Below are 19,511 nucleotides of genomic sequence, written 5' to 3'. Positions count from 1 at the left end.
GAGCATAGATAAAAAACTACTTCGAATAAGACCTTAATTGAAACTATTCCCTCCTAGACCTTTAGATCATTAACTGGCGACGACCATGGACCACAAGGTCTTAAGTAACAAATGAGCATACAGTAATAACGTAAGGTCTAAAACGTGATACCTAACTAATGTTACAATGTATGTCACATGAAAGTAATTTATAGAGACAACTCCTAAAATGATTTATTGTCGGCATATAAACGGTCCCGTGAAGTGCCAACGCCAGACGGTAACATATTGGCAGAGAGAGTATTTGTGGTACAGGTGTGAAATATCGATGATATAAAATGCAAAAGATGAAAAATGCCTCGTATAAATTCAATACTTCCAGTGTACAATGTTGCAAAGTATGACAATGGTGAATAATGTACTAATCATTTTATACGCGGAAAACAAATAAGTTTTATACTAGCTTTTATCCGCGACTCCGTCGGCGAGAAATTTAAAAATAATGATAAAGAAATGAAAATATATAGCTTATGTTACTCACAGATAAATTACCTTTGTAACGGTGGAAGAATTTTTAAAATCGGTCCAGGAGTTTTTGAGCCTATTAATTACAATCAAACAACCAAAGATTTCCTCTTTATATATTAGTATAGACAGAAAAAAGTAAAGTTATTTTAGAATATGATAGATATTATATTAACTGTCACCCGCGACTTCAACCAAAACATCATCATCTCCCCTTCCTTATCCTACTCCCGTAGGGTCGGCTTGAGTCAGATTTTTTAACCACGCGGATAAAAAAAATAGTAGCGTAAATTTCTGAGAAAAAAAATTCTAGGTTCAATCAATAAAACATATTATTAAAAAAAAATAATACCAAACTGTACATTAGATTTAGTTTCGTTAAAATTAATCTTAGAACATAAATACTTATACGTAGATAATTTGTTTAGAAACCTTAAAAAACTTGCATTGGATATTAAAACAAATAACCCGAGACGTTGCTTCGACGTTTATTTCCATTTTCTAATTAATAGTTATTGAAAAAAAATAATTAACTTCAGTCAACGCGCGTTGAATGCAAAGCAATGTTAAATTTGTTTTTCTTCTTTCAATTTGTCTCTTTCGTTTATGTCAAAGCTTAATTTAACAGAAAACAATATTATTTATCTGAAATATAGCTCATATGTTAGAAGCCCCAAAAACCGCTAGTGACCAAGTAATTGATAATTTTAAATAATCATCATCAACTTGCTCTTATCCCCTATGGAGGGTCGGCACAGTATGCTACTACATACATCTCTATCAGCCGTCATATCTGAATCCACTTATTTCTTAAGGATATCCTCTTTCACACAATCCATCCATACTTTCTTCGGTCTTCTTCCTTTGTAGCCATCCACATTCATTGCACTTTGCGAGCGTAAAATTAAAAAAAATAATAAAAAATATGTTACTTACTGATAACGTAGCTTTTTAATGGTGAAGGAATTTTTAAAATCAGTCCACTAGTTTAGTTTTTATAATGTTAGCATGGAAGTATAGATAAAAAATGGACACTTAACAGCTTCGAAACCTCTAATTAAATTTTGCTAGAAATAAATTTCCATACTAATTACGGCTGTAACATGTTTCATATTAAAGATCACACACAGTAAACATTAGGGCCATCCTAATTTACATAAATAATTAAACCAATTAACCTTCAACCCTCGAAAACCTTAATTATGGAAACTTGGTTAGCACTAAAAAGCTAAAATGAGAAAAAAATAATTTCTCATGTTTCAGTATTAAAATAATTTAATTTTAAATCTTTCATCCATTAAAATAAATCTCAGCAATTGCGATTAAAATTACCGCTTTGTTTGTAGGCGTTATTTCATAATTTCACCGGAAAAAAGTTACGGTTAAATGTTTTAAGATTAACGTAAGCCTTATAACTGGACTGGGCTTAAACCTTAAAAGTATTAACTCGGAGTCCTGAAAGTAATTTATGTCGTTTTCTCGAGAATGGCAAAAATATATCCTTTTACATTATACTAGCTGTCGCCCGCTACTCCGTCCACGTGGATTAAAAAAAAAACAAAAGTGAGTAGCTTATGTGTTCTTGCAGACTATCCTCTATATCTATACCAAATTTCATCGAAATCCGTTCAGCCTTTTAGGCTACAAACTTTAACAAACATCCATCCATCTAAACTTTCGCATTTATAATATTAGTAGTATGGATAACAAAGTATAATTTTAGTGCACTAAGTTAAGTGGTCTTAGATACTTAGCGATTGTTTAAGTGAGTAGTTTACTAGACAAAAGTAATGAAAATAAAATAACTACTCTACAATGTTAAAGTTCTCTAGAATAAATTTGGCAACTTGGTTAGTAAAGGTCTGATGAAGTTATCTCAAACTTTTCCATTTGCTTTAATAAAACATTCCGAAGAAGACAAACAAGTTATAAAAACTACTTGACTTAAAACATTTTATATTTGTATTTACTGGACCAAATACAAAGAATAAATAATCAAAGACATTAAATAGTTACCGACAGATAAAGTACTAGATATTAAATTTTTGGATATGTAACTAAATTAAATTAAATAATAATCAACATTTTGATATCTAAAAGAATATTAATTATCCACAGGGATATTTATTACAAAAAATTAATTCACCTCGTAGATAAAAGTTTACGAGCACGTATCTAGAAATTTATTTGTTTTCACGAACCAGACTGAATATTAAATAGGTCAAATTATTAATTTAGTTTGTTTATGTGCCTACCGTGAATAAAAAGAGACTGCGTAGCCCACTAAAAAGATTACCCCTAGGTAAATACCTATATTTAGCATACTTAATAAATGGTATGGATTATTAACCAGAAAGGGATTTAAAATAAACTTGCAACAGTCCACGACTTCGTCTGCAATATTAAGATCAGAAAATGCCCTATAATATGCCCGTTTATGTCAGCTACCCTTCAGTGTATTTCCGGTCGAAATCGGCCCAGCTGTTTCGGAAAATATCCGGAACAAATGCGGCATGCGGACAGACAGACAGACAAATATTTTACATGCGAATTTCGTTATCAGCAACGCAAATACGTCATCTTCTCGAAATCTGTAATTTTTCTTTTGATATAACAAACAGACACTCCATTTTTATTATATGTAGTATAGACGATGTATTCAAATGGTACATTTTATAATAGGTATTTAAAGTAAAAAGCATTGGGAATGGAACAATGTCGTTGTACAGAATTACCTTTTTTAAATGCACTGTACTTTAGTCATTAAGAAAATTGCATCAATCGATCACGACTGACGACTTTACATCAGAAAAAAAATACAAAAAGCTAGCAAGATAAAAAATATCCGACTTTTTATTTTACTTCCCATTTTAAGGATAATAACGACGAAAGGGCAATACATAAATCACGCAAGATTTTTTTTGAACAACAAAATATGTTGAGTATTAAAATGAAGATTTTAGTATTTAACCAAAAAAAAAATTCAGTCAACATATTTGTAGAACAAAACTGGAAAATATGTTCATTTTAAATAAACCTTGCGCAGCTAAATGAGGATTTACGGTACACGTCAAAAAGCTTCTGTAAGCACGTTTTTGGGTCACTAATTCACACAACATATATATACAACACATAAATTTATTCATAAACATATGTCAGCAAGAGTTTGCTTAATGTAGCGAACAAGTTTTTTAACACGTTTTTTGTCTCTGTTGTGTAATTACCTATCACATTTGTTTCTACAGAAAGGGTACAAAAAGAATAATTTTAACATGTAAGAGGGTATCTTCAAAAGATAACCAGCATTCTGGAGGAAAATCAGAGTTACGTCAGACTTGATTCAATAAAATCTCTGTGGCAATCCTACAGTGACAGAGTCTTGGAATCCCCAGAAAAAGAAAGAAGAATCCCTGCACTGGATTTCTGCACCATCCAAGATAGATGGAACTCCCCTCGTACGCTCTCATATCTACAGCAACTCAGGGCCTCACCTTGTTGCTATCTGCCCGGCATCGTTTGCAAAGGAAATCAGAGCTTAATCTAGAGACACTCAATAAAATGATTTAGCTCATAACAGCGATAACAACACTACAAACATAGTATATCTATACTAATATAATAAAGCGTAAACACACACTTCTTTGTTGCCTGAGATGTCAGCAACTACAGCATATTTTAAAATAAATCTGTTTTTAATTAAGAGCCCTACAGTTACGTCGCACTTTAGGCTATATATTTTCACACTATTAAACTTAGGGGGTAAACATTTTGGATAAAAACCCTAATGTGAGTAAGAAACCATAAGTTGCTGCCAACATCAAGATAGATTGCCAAGGTTTGTCATGTCATGTAATTTTGACATTTGATATAATTTGACAAATGTAAACAATAAAATAAAGTTTTTATAATATGCGGATGAAGCCGCACATGTGCAGCTAGTCTGTTAATAAAACTAAAGTCAAACCATAGTTTAATTTGGGTATGCTAAATATATTGAATACACGTAATGAGCAATATAGTGAATTAATCCGGGGTAATATTGGAAAATAATCTCTAGGTAATATTGCAAAACCTCGGCAATATTGCAATTTAACTTCGTCGCAACGTTATAAATTCCTTGTGCAATGTACGCATTAATTACTTATATTGAAACACTACCTAAACGTGTTTTAATCACTATTACTTTGATATATAAAATAGAACAAACTTTGACACAAAACTGAATTTTGAAAGGTAAAATTATTTATAACTTATTTAGGTAAAACTATTTCTACATAATACTTAATGGATATTAGTACTTTCCATGGCATACAGTATTCATACACATACACATTATCTTCACCCACATGCTCATTGCAGACACTCAATGACACACACTCACACACTTACTTAATCTCACATACACACATACGCAATCATTCAATTACTCACACCAACACACATGACAGACGGGTAAGAATTGATTAATTTTCTTTAACTTCAGTTTACTATTACTAATTAACAGTAGGTTTACTTTTTCTTTAATTTTGTATGGTTTCATGCGATACTTAAGTTTTTTTTATTTTTTTGTGTTGTTAAAAGGTAACTAAAAGGGAAGGCATTGGCTCCTTAAACACAGGAATTCTTAGTTAAGGAGCCAAAGCAATATTGATCCTTCAATCAATGATTGACTATGAACAATCTTTATTATTATTATTATTATTATTTATATCCATAAATACCTATTTATATAATTCTATTTGCTTAATAATAAAGGAATAAAGTTAACAATTTTTATATGGAAGGATGTGTATCTATACTAATATTATAAAGAGGAAAGATTTGTATTTTTGTATGTATTGAAATAATTCAAAAACTACTGGGCCGATTTTGAAAATTCTTTCACTATTAGAATGGTAATTCATCTGGGAGTAACATAGGCTATATTTTTTTTCACGCGAACGAAGTCGCAAGCATCAGCTAGTATTCATAATTGAATGTAGCGCCAGTGGTCAAGAAAATGAGAAGCAAAAGGTTAGTGTGGTATGGATGGATTGTGTAAAAGAGTACGTAAGAAGAGGATTCAGATATGACCGCTTATTGAAATGTATGGAAGTAACACATTCTGTGGCGACCCTTCATAGGGACAAGGGCAAGTTGATGATTAACATTATGAATAAATCCAATGCGTATAATCCATATACTATATATGGATAAAATATTTTAAAAGTTATAAAATCAATTTTCGAAAATTCGAAATTCAATTCTAAATTTAAAAGTTCAACGAGTGTTATTCGCATAATACTCTGAACTTACGGCGCTGAGCCGCGGTTGAAGGATGGATAAACGGCAGATAATTTATAACTAGAAAATTTGTTGCTTACGTTTACTCTACATACATCTTTATACTGTCTTCGTTATCTGTCTATCTATACCAATATAATAAAGTGTAAACACACACTTATTTATTGCCTAAGACGTCAGCAATTACAGCATATTTTTGAATAATTCATTTCTTAACAAAAAGCCCTACACTTGCGTCACGCTTTAGGCTATATATTTTAACGCCATTAAACTTAGGGGGTAAATATTTTGGATAAACGCCTAATGTGGGAAAGAGACCATAAGTTATTGCCAACATCAAGGAAGAAAGGTTACCATAGTTTGACATCGAGTCATTTTGACATATGCAATTGGTAATTTGACTTATGTGAACAATCAAATGAAATTTTTATAATTTTATGCGGATGAAGTCGCAGGGGAACAGCTAGTTTGTTATATTTTAAGAGAATGAAAAACAAATGAAATTACTAAAACAGCACCAGTATTTCTTCACCAACCGCAAGCAAAAATTTCTAAGAATATAAGAAGTAAAAACTACCAACTGGTACAAAGGGAAGTAAACCGAACCAGAGAAACTTGATTAAGTCAACCGCAAACTTTTCATTTAAAACAAAACTGCCCGTAAAGTTGTATTGTTTTTTAATCTTGTTGGAAAGTCAAGTTGGTACTTCATTAACCAATATAAGAATAATACTTAAATGTCTAATAAAAGCAGTTGTTTCAATGTTTTGTAATAATAAAGAAATAGAAAAAACCTTACTTAAAAAAAATAGTAACTTTTAAATAAATCTATTTTTTCCCTTAAATTTTGAAGTTCTTACAATGATGTTAGTGGTATATAACCAGATCTAAGTTCAATTATTATTTTATTTCTATACTAACTTTTGCCCGCGACTCCGTCCGCGTGGAATTAAAAAAACAAAAGTGAGTAGCCTATGTGTTCTTCCAGATTATCCGCTACATCTGTACCAAATCCGTTTAGCCGTTTAGGCTACAAACTCTAACAAACATCCATCCATCTATACTTTGGAATTTATAATATTAGTATGATCCACTGTCAATAACTCACTTACACTTTAGTTAATTTGTAAAAAACTAGAAAATCACCAACATCCGTCTTAGTATGAAGTAATAACATAAATTAATAAGGTAAAATCACTTTGCCGTTGCAATTTTCTCAAGCGATGTCATTTTCTGTTTTCTTTTTATCAGAGCAATTGCCGACGTAAATCTTTGTCAAATTACATCTATTTAGCCGGAGCGAAATGTCTGCATCAAGATTATTTTCTCCTACACAGCTTATATGGATACTTAGATGGAATCATTTTAAATAAATTTACTGCAAATGAAGAGGTTTTTACGTTTTTCGGGTGTGATATTGTAGAAATTATATTATAATATCTTATGATATAACAGCAATGTCAGAGCCTCTCAGACTTGTAACCGAATATTGTTTGAACTTGGGATAAAATATTAGGGACAAAAATATGTCGAAGTATTTCGTTGGCATTAGTTTTCTCTCTAATGTTAACTTAATTTTATATACTGTGTTATAATTATTGCAACATATAACTTCGATCTTATAACAAATAAGGTATTGGCGACCGACCAAAGCAATGATATCTCGTAAACTATGAAAACATATTTTATAGAATGTGGTGGTAGATAAAAAATAGTCTATGATTTTTAAATTTTTGTTACCATATTAACCTTTTTGCAACCATCAAGTTTTTGTTTTAATTATTTTTCCAATATATTTAACAACTTATAGGAATTGATTAAAACATCTTATCATATAAAAATATCGGATAAAACGTAATTAAAGTGTAATTAAACATCTGTACTAAAATCTAAAAACAAGTCAATACTAAAAAGGTTTCGTTTTTTGTGAATTACAATAATTCGTAAGCAATTTGTATTGTGTTAACTTTATTACTCACTGTAAGCTACAAAGGGAACGTTTTTATTATTCAATTAAGTATATACCGAGAATATTAATGTTAATAAACCTCACAAATTACGGGCTTAAGGGATTGTTTTTTTCCAAATAAAAACGGCATTGGCGTGTTAACAAGTCTATTTTTTTGTGACTGAAATGCCACTGTATGCCCAGAAGAGACATTTACAGATTCACCATGGTTGAGGTTGCCGAGCGCAGATGGCGCTTAGCCTAAACCTCGTTTCAGCAAGTCTAATCGTGAGGATCGGAAAATTGTTGACCTTTTTCCACTATGCTAGGAATATGTATAAATAATAATTTATTATTATTAAGTAAATATTGAAAAAGGACCTTATGAAAAATATATTTATTTCATGTGAAAATAACTCCTTGCTTGGTATTTACCTGACGATAGCTTCTTGCTTAAAAGAACTTCTTCACAATGGCTTTTTACGATAAAAAGAAATAGCCTTTCATACTTAACTGCGGTACTCCAAACACTTAAATGCATAGAATCACGGGGCATTAAATAAATAGAGCACTCATGTAATTTAAAACTACCTTAAGTTATAAACTTTACGAGAATACTCTCTGTGGTGTTAAAGGTTCAAAGAAGTTTGAAGTTTGTTTTTCTTAAAATATTATTTAAGTTTTTTCTCACATCATCAAATGAAGAAACAAGTAGATCTTTGGACCGGAAATCGGAAATCTGATTCATTAAAAATTAAAGAAATGTTTGGAATATATATTTTAGTCGTAAAACTTATTACCATAAGTAATGCTATTAATTATCTCACCCAGAATCGTCAACTAATCACTAGAGAAGTCCCTTAGTATATTATTTAATAACTTTCGTACACGAGTCCGTCTCCGCTTAATTAAAAAAAAATAATAAGTAGCCTGTGTTCCCCAGATCAGGTTCTACATTTATGCCAAATTTCTGGGAGATCTGATTAGCTGTTCGGGAGATACGTCAGAACATCCATCCATCTAAACTTTTAGTAAGATTTAAGACGATTGCGCCATTAGCACATGGAATTAAAGAATGATGTGTGGAAGAATTTCTAAAACGCACAATTTGTGAAGCGACAACAATCCAAAGCCAATTCCACGGAAGGACTTCAAAGGTTTGCTCATAATACGATACGTTAAGGAATGTTAAACGCTCATCTCATACCTCCGCCAAGTTACTACAAAGGCGTGAGCGACACAGACGCTCTCAAGGAATTTGCCTTGAAAATTACGTCTTGCGAGCAAATCTCCGTAGAATAGTGTCAAATTTGCTAACATTTTCTTGTTCGGTATTTGGATGTTTGCATCCGACAAATTGAAACTTAGAATTTCTTCTCTATGTTAGTTTTGTTCACACGAATGTTACGCAAAGATTACATTTGTTATTTACTTACAGATTTCATAATAGTAGATACTTCTTTAAGTCTAGGATTGACTCTAAGGGCCTGTCCCACCAAATTATAAATTGTCTAATATCCATCCAACGTGTAAAATATGTGACGTCATTTTTTAATATCTATCAGTTAGTGGTGGACCAGGGTCTTAGTGTAGAATATTCTTACCTATATAATTTATTAACCTTTCATGATACTGTAATTCGTTAAAATAATATATTGACTTCGGTAACACATAATAGAGCTGAAATTTAGAAAACCATAATACAAATAAACTAAAAAAAATCATCACGAATTTAATATCAAGAATAATAATGTTGAAAATAAATAATGCTCGCTTTTGAAATTTAATTATCCATTCAAAACCTACTCTATCCGCTGCGAACCAATTGACTTAATTAATCTCTTTTATACTACACTTAAATTTTGTAGGTCAAATTAAATATCTTAATAAGCCAGTCTCTCTTCGCGTGACAAATTTCATCAAAATTAAAACCAAGATGAATTTATTTTCCCAACACTTTAGTTACATTTTAATTAAAGAAAAACTTCTAACTAAAGCATTCATAAGTGAAATTGTGACTTAATACATAAAACCATTCAAATTCATACCAAAAACAAAAGACAACCAGAAACAAAGCAACATAAAACCATAAAAAAACAAATGCACAAGCAATGAAAATTAGCCATTTAACCATTAAATAAAAAAAAGTAAACGCAATTATATATTTAAATGCAACTCAAACAGCATAAATATGAATATTACTAGAGTTCCGTGCGAAATGCACGTGCTTGTTTCATCTGAACTCGGCTCCAGCTATTTGCATATAACACATTCAAGAGAGAATTTCGTTTAACACCCTTTTAATTCAAGACCAAGAACTATACAAACTAATTAAATTTTATAGCTTGTTTTATATTTAATGTTACCATTTATTTCCTAATTTTTAAGTCTATTACTAGACTAGAATAAGGTTATTAGGGATTAAAAAGTTTTGATAAAATATATTAATAGACATCTTGTCAAGGGCCGAAAAACAAAAGCTAGTTTGGTTGAATTGCCTAAGAAGGCAGTGAGTTCGTATTTCACGACTGTTACATGTATGAGCCATACATACTGTGCCGACCCTTTGTACCGACAAGAACAAGTTAATGTTCTTGATTAGACTTTCAAAACAGACTTCAAAACCACCAAACGGTAAACAAAGGTTTTAAATAAATGAATCAATTACCAAGAAATGTATTTTATTTCTGTCGTATTTTAAAATTCCCGTACAAAAGTTCTTTCAGCAAATCTTTAAACATTAAAACTAACGTAGCTGAAAATGTAATTGTGATAAGTAATTCCCAGTTGGCTGCGTCAGGCGTGCGCTGAACGGTAAGTAATAGTCTTAACCGGAGAAATGTTCTTTAGTGTCGTTTTAAACAACGAAATACAAGAATCGTAAACGAATGAAATCATGAAATTCACTTCATTATTTTATACACGATGTATTTCACTTTGTTATGAACACATAAATTGCTAGTCTACGCCCGAGATTCCGTCTACGTCAAATTAAAAAAAAAGAGTGTAGACTATGAGTTCTTCAATACTATATTTTTTAATGATTTACCATAAAATAAAAAAGGACAAAAGAATAACATAGTTTACAAGAAAGTCCCATAAATTAAATAGATCTAACAAAAAACGTAACAATTTTATGAAGACAAGAAAAATAATTTGCAGACTTAGGAACTTAAGTTAATTACAATCTAATAAACTTAAGTGAAAGCTTCCACTGCAATGTCTTTTGCCGAAATTGCAGCTAAAAATAATGGTACAATTTTCTAATTGGACGCGTCCAACTGACTGAGAATTGTCAGAAGGTGACCTATTCTTGAACGATCGCCGGCGACATATACTCACAGCCAAAACACGGAAAAGTAATTTAGTCGAAGACGAGGATAGAGGAAAATTCATTTTATTTTCCTTTTATTGTACTATCACAATTTATATATTTTTTTTAATTTATATTTGTAAATGAGATGCTAAAAATATTTTTATTAAAAAAGTCAAATATCTTAAATTAACTTTTTACTATTTTTAATTAAATAAAGCCACTACTTCTTATTTAAAGTAACCTCAATATATACTTATATCTACTATTTGCTAAAATGTTAACAACAAATGTTAATTACGCTAAATCTTACGAGGATAAGTACTAATTCTCGTAATATCTGCACGAAAGGAAATTTGAAATTGTGGTATTGAGACTTTATAATATCCAAAATTGCTGTACTGCCTTCTCATTGTAATAGAAAATATATATCTGTTTTTTCTCTTACAATGAGAAGGATCTTTCAGATTCCTACAGATCTTCAGGCAGTGAAAACTCACACTTATACTCAATTAACTCCATACATATTGACAATGAATCCTAAAATACCAAACGTGCGAATGTAATACGAACATTAATTATTGTTACGTAATATTTTCATCGCAATGCAATTTTCTTCTTACACATTACCGCTAAATCGAATTACATTAAACGATTCGATTTCACGGTCGAACAATTTATACTCCATATTAAAACATTTATGTAAGCAAAAATAAAATTAAACTTTTCTTATTAAAAACAATTAATTGAACAAAATTTGGTTGTGTTGTGTGAAAGGTGACATGATCAAGAAGGGAGTGATGACTGAGATGACGGATGATAGAGTGCTTTGGAGGACGAAAACCCGGTGCGCCGACACTACGGGAGTAGGATAAAGCAGGGGAGATGATGATGATGATGAAAATATTGGTTGTGTTAGAGGACAGTTTAAACACTTGGTGAATACTTCAATAATTGTTGCGATAAAAGTGGAGTAGGTTTAACCCCAGGGTCCATAGATGACCTTGCTAGGACGTTGAGGGTTTATAAGTTAAAACAGAAATGTAGCAATTTATCAACACTAAATCTAGTAAAATTTAAAAAGACTTCGAAAAGAAAAACACTGAATATGACTGACTGGTAATCCTGCGAATTACCATCCTTGTAAAGAACTATAAATATATAGAAATATATAATTAAATAACACAGCCTAAGCATTTCAAATAACTTTCAAGTCTTAGTAAACGATTCCATTAATTGAACAGCTCCAATCCTTTGAGCTAGAAAATGGCTTTGAAGAGAAAATTACACAGCTATCCTAGATCTATAAAATAGGAAAGTAATTTAGAATAAGAAAGTAAAACCTAATTTCTAAATCTAATTAACTGTTATTTTACAATTAAGACACAGGCCGGTAGGACTGAAGTACTTCGTTCTTTATTTAAAAAAAAACTAGCCGTATCCATGCGACTTCATCCACATGAAATTATAAAAATTTCATTTTATTGTTCACATTTGTCAAATTATTAATTACAAATGTCAAAATGACATAACATGACAAACCTTGACAATCTTGTTTCCTTGATGTTGGCAGCGACTTATGGTCTCTTTCCCACATTAGGGTCTTTATCCAAAATATTTATCCCAAGTTTAACGACGTGAAAATATAGCCTAAAGCGTGTCGTATGTGTAGGGACTTTTATTAAAAAGAGTTATTCGAAAATGTGCTGTAATTGCTGACATCTTAGGCAACAAAGAAGTGTGAGTTTACGCTTTATTATATTAGTATAGAAATGTTTAAAAGAAACCTAAGCAATTTATAAATACTTATTTAGACAGTGATTGTACTGTTTTGTTAAGCATTTGAGAATCAAAAACTAATCTTTCTCAAATTTTTCGATTTATTCTTAAACAAGTTTTCACCAGTAACTCCACCCGAGCAGATTTAAAAAACCTTAATTAGTATATGTGTTTTTCCAGACTATGCTTTACATCTATGCCAATTTTCCGATCCGTTCAGCCGTTTAGTCTAAAAACACTAACATCCATCCATGTAAACTTTCGCATTTATAATTAATAAGAAGTAAGGTAAGGTACCTCTAGTTGTTTTACCATATAAACAAACAAATCGGCATATTTGTTACAAAACAAATAATGACATTCATACTGATTATTATTCTCGACTCGTTTCCCAGTCATCCAATTAGTGTGTGAAAACGATTTTACCGGACTTAATGTAATTAGTTTGGATGGAGGGAGTGTGGAAGGTAATTTTATTCAATTATTTATCAACGACTACATTATTAACGTTATTACTGTGGATGGTGTTATGCAACATACCAAAATTAATTTTAAAAATTAGATCTCCTCGTGTTCTGTAATCTATTTTAAAATATTATATTAATAATATGCGTTTTGAAAAAAAAAAACATCACAAACAAATCAAATTTAATATAACACAAAACTCACCTTTGGTAAAATGTTAGTAATAGTCATGTATAATGTTGATTATTTAACATAAAATAATAGAAAGTGTAATTTTATCATAGCAATAATAATCTGTTCTACTTTTATAATAATGATACAACAAGTTAGCCAACAACGGTGATTTGGTTTAAAAATGGGCCTAATTTTGTCTAGCTGTAAAATTATATCTAAGGACGAATACTAGGTTTTTTATATATAATGCAGCTATCTCTTCACTTTAGTTGTATCTATGTTACATATGCGTCTCAACATACATTAGTTTTTGAATAAAATATAATGACGATACGAATAATTCGCTGAAAAGTATGTTATGTGTACACACAGACGTCACAATAATCCTGATTTGATGAAACATGTAGTTATTAAATAATACTTAAAATTATAAATAGCTTAGATAAATGTAGCGAGTCTACAAACGGACACACAATTAGCAACAAGATAGACTTTCTTAAGAATGTCTCGTCACCTGATCATCGTACACCGCAAACAAAGACATCCGCAACAGAACGACAAACTGTCAATACAAAACAATATGATCAATTAAAAAACAAAACATTTCAACATTTAAATAAAACAATAACAAACAATCGGATCAATGAGATCGATCAAACGAATGACAATCAATTCACAACATAAAATATTTATACTTCGAAAATAAAAAACGTATGATTTAACGGTGAACAATTTAAAGCGAGCTATAAACCAATGCAGCGGTCCAAGTGGTGATAATTGTCGATTGAATTTGGATCGTACCCATAACAATCGGCGCGCGAGGCAAAACAACAGTTGCCCGTTTAAAACAATCAGTTGGACTGCAATATCCACCCACGCAAACCGCATCCATGACGAACTTCGTGTTATATTTATATTTAAAGTGAATTAAACATTTTAAACAAAATTAAAATTAATCTCGCCGAGTTTTAATTGGCATAAAATTAAACAGATTAAAAATTCAATTATTTGGGAAACAAATGCCGGAATATCCGGTAGGATGTTAGTATTAAGTTGAAATGTGATGTGGCATTAACGAACGGAAATGAATCGCAACGTGTTCATAGCTTTTATTTGCACATTTCTTGCCGTTACTTTTCAGGTAAGTCCAGTTTACATTTTTTATTTATAGCCAAACGGATGCATACTGGCGGTCACGTGATTTCGGTAAAATACAAAAGTTACCGTTGCTTAGACATCAGCAATGAGTAAAAACTTTGCAGATAGGAAACACGAAATATTTTACTATAATTATATAAGTGTACATGGCAACATTTAGCGGTCCATAAATTCTGCCAACTTTTGTTTTAAAACGTTAACTCACATCAATGGTAACACATGTTTATTTTTAAGCTTTAAATGTTGATTGTCGTCTACATAATTTTCAGCGAGTTTTGTGACGAATTTATTCATACCTTTCATATTTTCATTTTCACATTTTTTCATTTTCTAGTTAGATCTTCTTTAAGAGATAAACAATTATTTTTCCGGTACTTGTAATAGATTTATCATTACAGACTTTTCTATCACAATACATTTATGAAACAATTGAAACTAATTAAACAACAAGCAAAAAGAAAATTCTTACGAACGTTTTATTGTCGAATATATATTTTTTTCAATTAACCGGCCAGTATGTAAATAATGTACAATTTATGAGATTTATTAATTCGAAATGTTTTGTGAACATTTGATTGAACTCAAAAACTCGGTCACTTTACATGTGACCGAGTTTCCGAGTTCCCACTACACGAGTTACAAAGACTATTGGTAACCCTTACAGCGGATTTGGGTTACTTAGTTGTGGGTTTATTTAAGATGCAAGCAGGATTAAAAGTAAGTTAATTAAGCATCAGATATCTTCACTAAAATTATAAAGAGGAAAGATTTGTATTTTTGTATGTATTGAAATAACTCAAAATCTATATTATCAATGAATAGCATAGGCTTCATTTTTATTATTTTTTTTATTAATTCAAATAATGTTGTTGTCTCCTATTTTTAAATTCATGTTAAAAAAGTTAATATATAAACACACATCCCTCGGTACATCAAACTGGTTTTGTATAAGATTACTTTGGTAATTCAGTCGCAAAAATCATAGGTTTTTAGTCCTAGTTTGAAAAAAGAAATATACTAAAAAACATAACAGATTTTAACATTTGACCCCGTTGATTAAAATGAAACAAATGAAAATTTATTTCCACCACTATGTTTTACGTACGCTTGTATAACATGCCAGTTAGATTGGTAAAATATCCAAACGCAAGGAACAACACTATTTAGTTACTGTAAGTCCTATACCTCTGTTTCTGACATAAACGCGAGCTTAGGATTCTATGAGCCTTGCCGTAAAAAACGTAAACAGTGTTTAAATACGTTTTAGGCGTGCGAAATTCTTTCTTTACAAATAAAATACTTTATAACTACATTTATCTGTGTGTTAATACTTATTTATGGCGAAACTTATAACGATGTTGTACTTAATATAAATAAGTGACAGTCAAGGCGTTCAACACGTGCTTAACTAAACTGCATCTTATTTTTTTTTTACATGTTAATTTAAGAGTATTTGTTATGACTTGCAGACGACAGACTTTCAAGACAACCTTATCAATGGATATAGGACATTAATTGCCGACATACAAGTGAGGACGCAGAAGTCTAGAGAAGACATGGACACTCTAGTGTCACAAATAAAATTACTCATGAAAAACGAAGCCGATAAAGCTATCAATTATATGACGGTCTATCTTGAACAAATATCTTTATACTTTCAGGTAATATAACAATTATAAAAATGTACACAAGACTAAGGGCCTGTCCCACCACTGGCTGATAGAGGCTCAGATAGCTTAAAAATAATGTCACTGTCAGATAAGGGAACAAAATCCGATATTTCCATCACATATTTTACACGTTGGATTGTTATCAGACAACAAAAAAATTACAATTTGGTGGGACAGGCCCTACATTAAAGAAGAAACTTTATTTAGAAATGTTACAAGTTATTTTCAGTTAAAACAGAAAATATGTCTTTGCTGGCTAAATTTATGACCCATTTTAGTTATTTTTTTAGTTACTACATTACTTTGTTCCGTAATGACTTCCTTAATCCATTAAGTTGCTAGTTATAAAAAGAGCACTTAATTTTTCTCAAAGAAACCTAATTTCCGCTGGTCAAAAGAGAAATGTATATTTTTTAACGTTTTAAGCGTTAAATCAACACCAAAATAATCGACGCAATTAGCAATTAAAAATGAAATTAAAATTCCATTAGTACCAATTCAAGCGATAGCATTTATTACCAATAAATAAATATTGTTAACACTAAACTCTAGCAACATTACTATTTATTAGTTAAATAAACAGTCACTTAGTAAAGATTAATAAAAATGGAATCGAAATGAAGGCACTCTCTTAGTAACAACTATGAGTATGAGAATTTTATCTTTTTAATTTTTTTTTCCTTAATGTTGCAACTCGAGTTGCTTTATACAAACAGCTTTGTATGTTAAAGTTTTAGAGAAATGTGGCCAGCGGCCTTCCATCCAACTTTAACAATCATGTTACCCACTGTAACAACAAACTCCTAACTTAGAACTAGTTACTACATCCAATTATGAAGACACAATACGAGTGTGTTAGAAACTTTTTAAATTCTAAGAGCCCGTCCCACCAAATTGTAAATTATCTAACAATCAAACGTGAAAAATATGTGATGTAAATATTCAAATTTGTTCCCTTCTGACAGTGACGTCATTTTAAGCTATCTGAGCCTCTATCAGCAAGTGGTGGGACAGGCCCTAAATCTATAAAATCTACAAATGAACTCAAAAATAACTGAATTAATTTATAATTCTACATTTTCTACTATAAAATATTATGATGATATTGATTTTTTTATAATCTTTTAGATAATAATTCACGACCGCAAGCCGCGTAACGGAACGTACTGTAAGGAAAGTATTGTGAAACTTTTGGGGGAAAATTTACAACTGGCTGATGAGAACGTAACGTTATGCCTTGCTCTCGGATATCAAAGGGTACAAAGGCTACCAGGTAATTGTTTGTTTTTTATTATTTTCGTAAGACTATTAGTAAAACAGCAGTGTTTTTTTTAACTTTACTTATATTACTTTGTTTTAAGAATTATTTTAATGATATAATTTAATCAGCCGAATTTTAAAAGTAAATCTAAACACTTCGCTTCGAAGGCACTGCTTACAATCTGACAGAAGTAAGGATATTAATAGAAAATGGTGACTAATAATTTAAAAGTGGTTTCTGCATTCAGCCGTCAAAGAGTTTCGCTTTTGTGCGAAATTGGGAATTTCTAGTTGAATTTATATGAAATGTGCCTACTAGCTTCATTTATCTTGTAATTTTGCATACTAAAGTGTGTCTGTTCCGTGTGCTTACATATCTGCAGGCGAAGTATCATTGTTAACCTACATACAGGCTTCTTTATTTTGGGAGTGCCTTCCTTGTTTGCGTTACGTGTGATACAGTTCGTAACAACACATGATGTATTCAAAACATTAGCAACGTTATACAATAATAAATTATACAACGGAGTCTTGTCAAGGAACGACTTGCTCTATGTTAAAATATGTAATACAGGGTGTGATTTAATTATTTTTCCTATTTTTAAATGGCTAAATACTTTAATCAGAAAAGGCAAAAGTAATTTTTTTATATCCTTTGCTTAACGCAAAAAAAGATGAAATACAAAACAATAAAACTTGTATGGATTAAACCTATCAAAATGATGTTCAAAATGTTATTTGGCTATGGAATAGGCCTAGTTATAAATCACGATTTTTATTTGCAAAAGGCAAAATTTACTTTAAAATTTACTTTAAAATAAAAAACAGCCAGTTGCTTTTGGATTTGTGAGTTCACGGCTTCCATTGTGGTGTATTCCAAATGCCTCAGCCAGAGTCGAAAATGGGTACATAAGCCTTGTATTGAAATAATACCGTACTACGATTACATTTAAATTGTATTTGTTTGTGATAAGATAAACAGCCTTTCTATCATGCTTTTCACAATGATACTAAAGTACTGATACGATATTTTACAAATCCATTAATGGACATTGTCAATATAAAAGTATAAGTTTAAATTGTTATAATATAAACATTATTTTCATTACAGAAAAGCTACAAGTCCACTTCGAAACTCTGGAAAACTTAAAAAAATATTCAGCATCAAAATTATTCGAATGCCAGAAACAGCAGCAAGTTGGTGGGAATTGCTCTCACGAGAGTCAAGACCTCGAGAGGACAGTTGTAAGTAACAAGGAACTAATTAGTCCTTTGTATTCGATTAGAATAAGAGCGATGCCACACGAGCGGTGAGGGTACGGTACGCAACAATGGTACTGTATATGTCTTTAAAAAACAAAACGTCTAATACAGAGGGTGTTAAAACATTTTCAAGTCTTTCTATTGCTTGTCTATTGTTATTAAAATATGTAATTGTGAGTAGAGTTGAAATTATCGAATGATTCATTGAAATATCAGACAATACGGTACTTCACCGCACCGCAACCGCACATGTGCCACCTTTATAACAATTTAAACTTTGCATTAACTTTTTTTACAATGTTTCAGTTTCTGTACGAAACATCACCATTTCCTGTTGTGATGGCGGAAATAGCTATACACGGGTTTAAAGAGGTATCAGATCTGAGTGTTTGTCTCAAAGATATTATATCAAGAATGATGACTCACTCCGTCAAAGTGATAGGAGACTTCAATAGATGTATCCACAACATTGAAATGCCTAAGTTAAAGTATTTGTTGAAATTCATGAAGAAATATGCGTAAACCAATAAGGATAAAAAGCATCCCATTTTGTACAACCTAATCAACATTAATTAGAAAAAACCTTCTGTACATTAAATCTTATTAATTTTGAACTAAAAGACTTGGAAAAAAAAATAACTGTGAAATAAATCCAATAAAACTCAATTTTAAAGTTTAGATTGTACTTAATACT

General features: G+C 30.9%; 1 protein-coding gene across 1 annotated transcript; it reads left to right on the top strand.

Annotated features, from left to right (window-relative positions):
• Positions 1 to 14,259: 14,259 nt before the first annotated feature.
• LOC106104847 lies at positions 14,260 to 19,511 on the top strand. Its single transcript, XM_013285023.1, has 5 exons — positions 14,260 to 14,607; positions 16,094 to 16,285; positions 17,423 to 17,567; positions 18,666 to 18,799; positions 19,124 to 19,511. The coding sequence occupies exons 1-5, from the start codon at positions 14,551 to 14,553 to the stop codon at positions 19,337 to 19,339; spliced, it is 744 nt and encodes a 247-aa protein (XP_013140477.1). The 5' UTR covers positions 14,260 to 14,550; the 3' UTR covers positions 19,340 to 19,511.

This window comes from Papilio polytes, unplaced genomic scaffold, assembly GCF_000836215.1.
Source record: "Papilio polytes unplaced genomic scaffold, Ppol_1.0 DF823399.1, whole genome shotgun sequence".
NCBI lineage: Eukaryota > Metazoa > Arthropoda > Insecta > Lepidoptera > Papilionidae > Papilio > Papilio polytes.
Note: the sequence above shows the minus strand (reverse complement) of the source record. Positions and strands in the feature narration are given on the sequence as shown.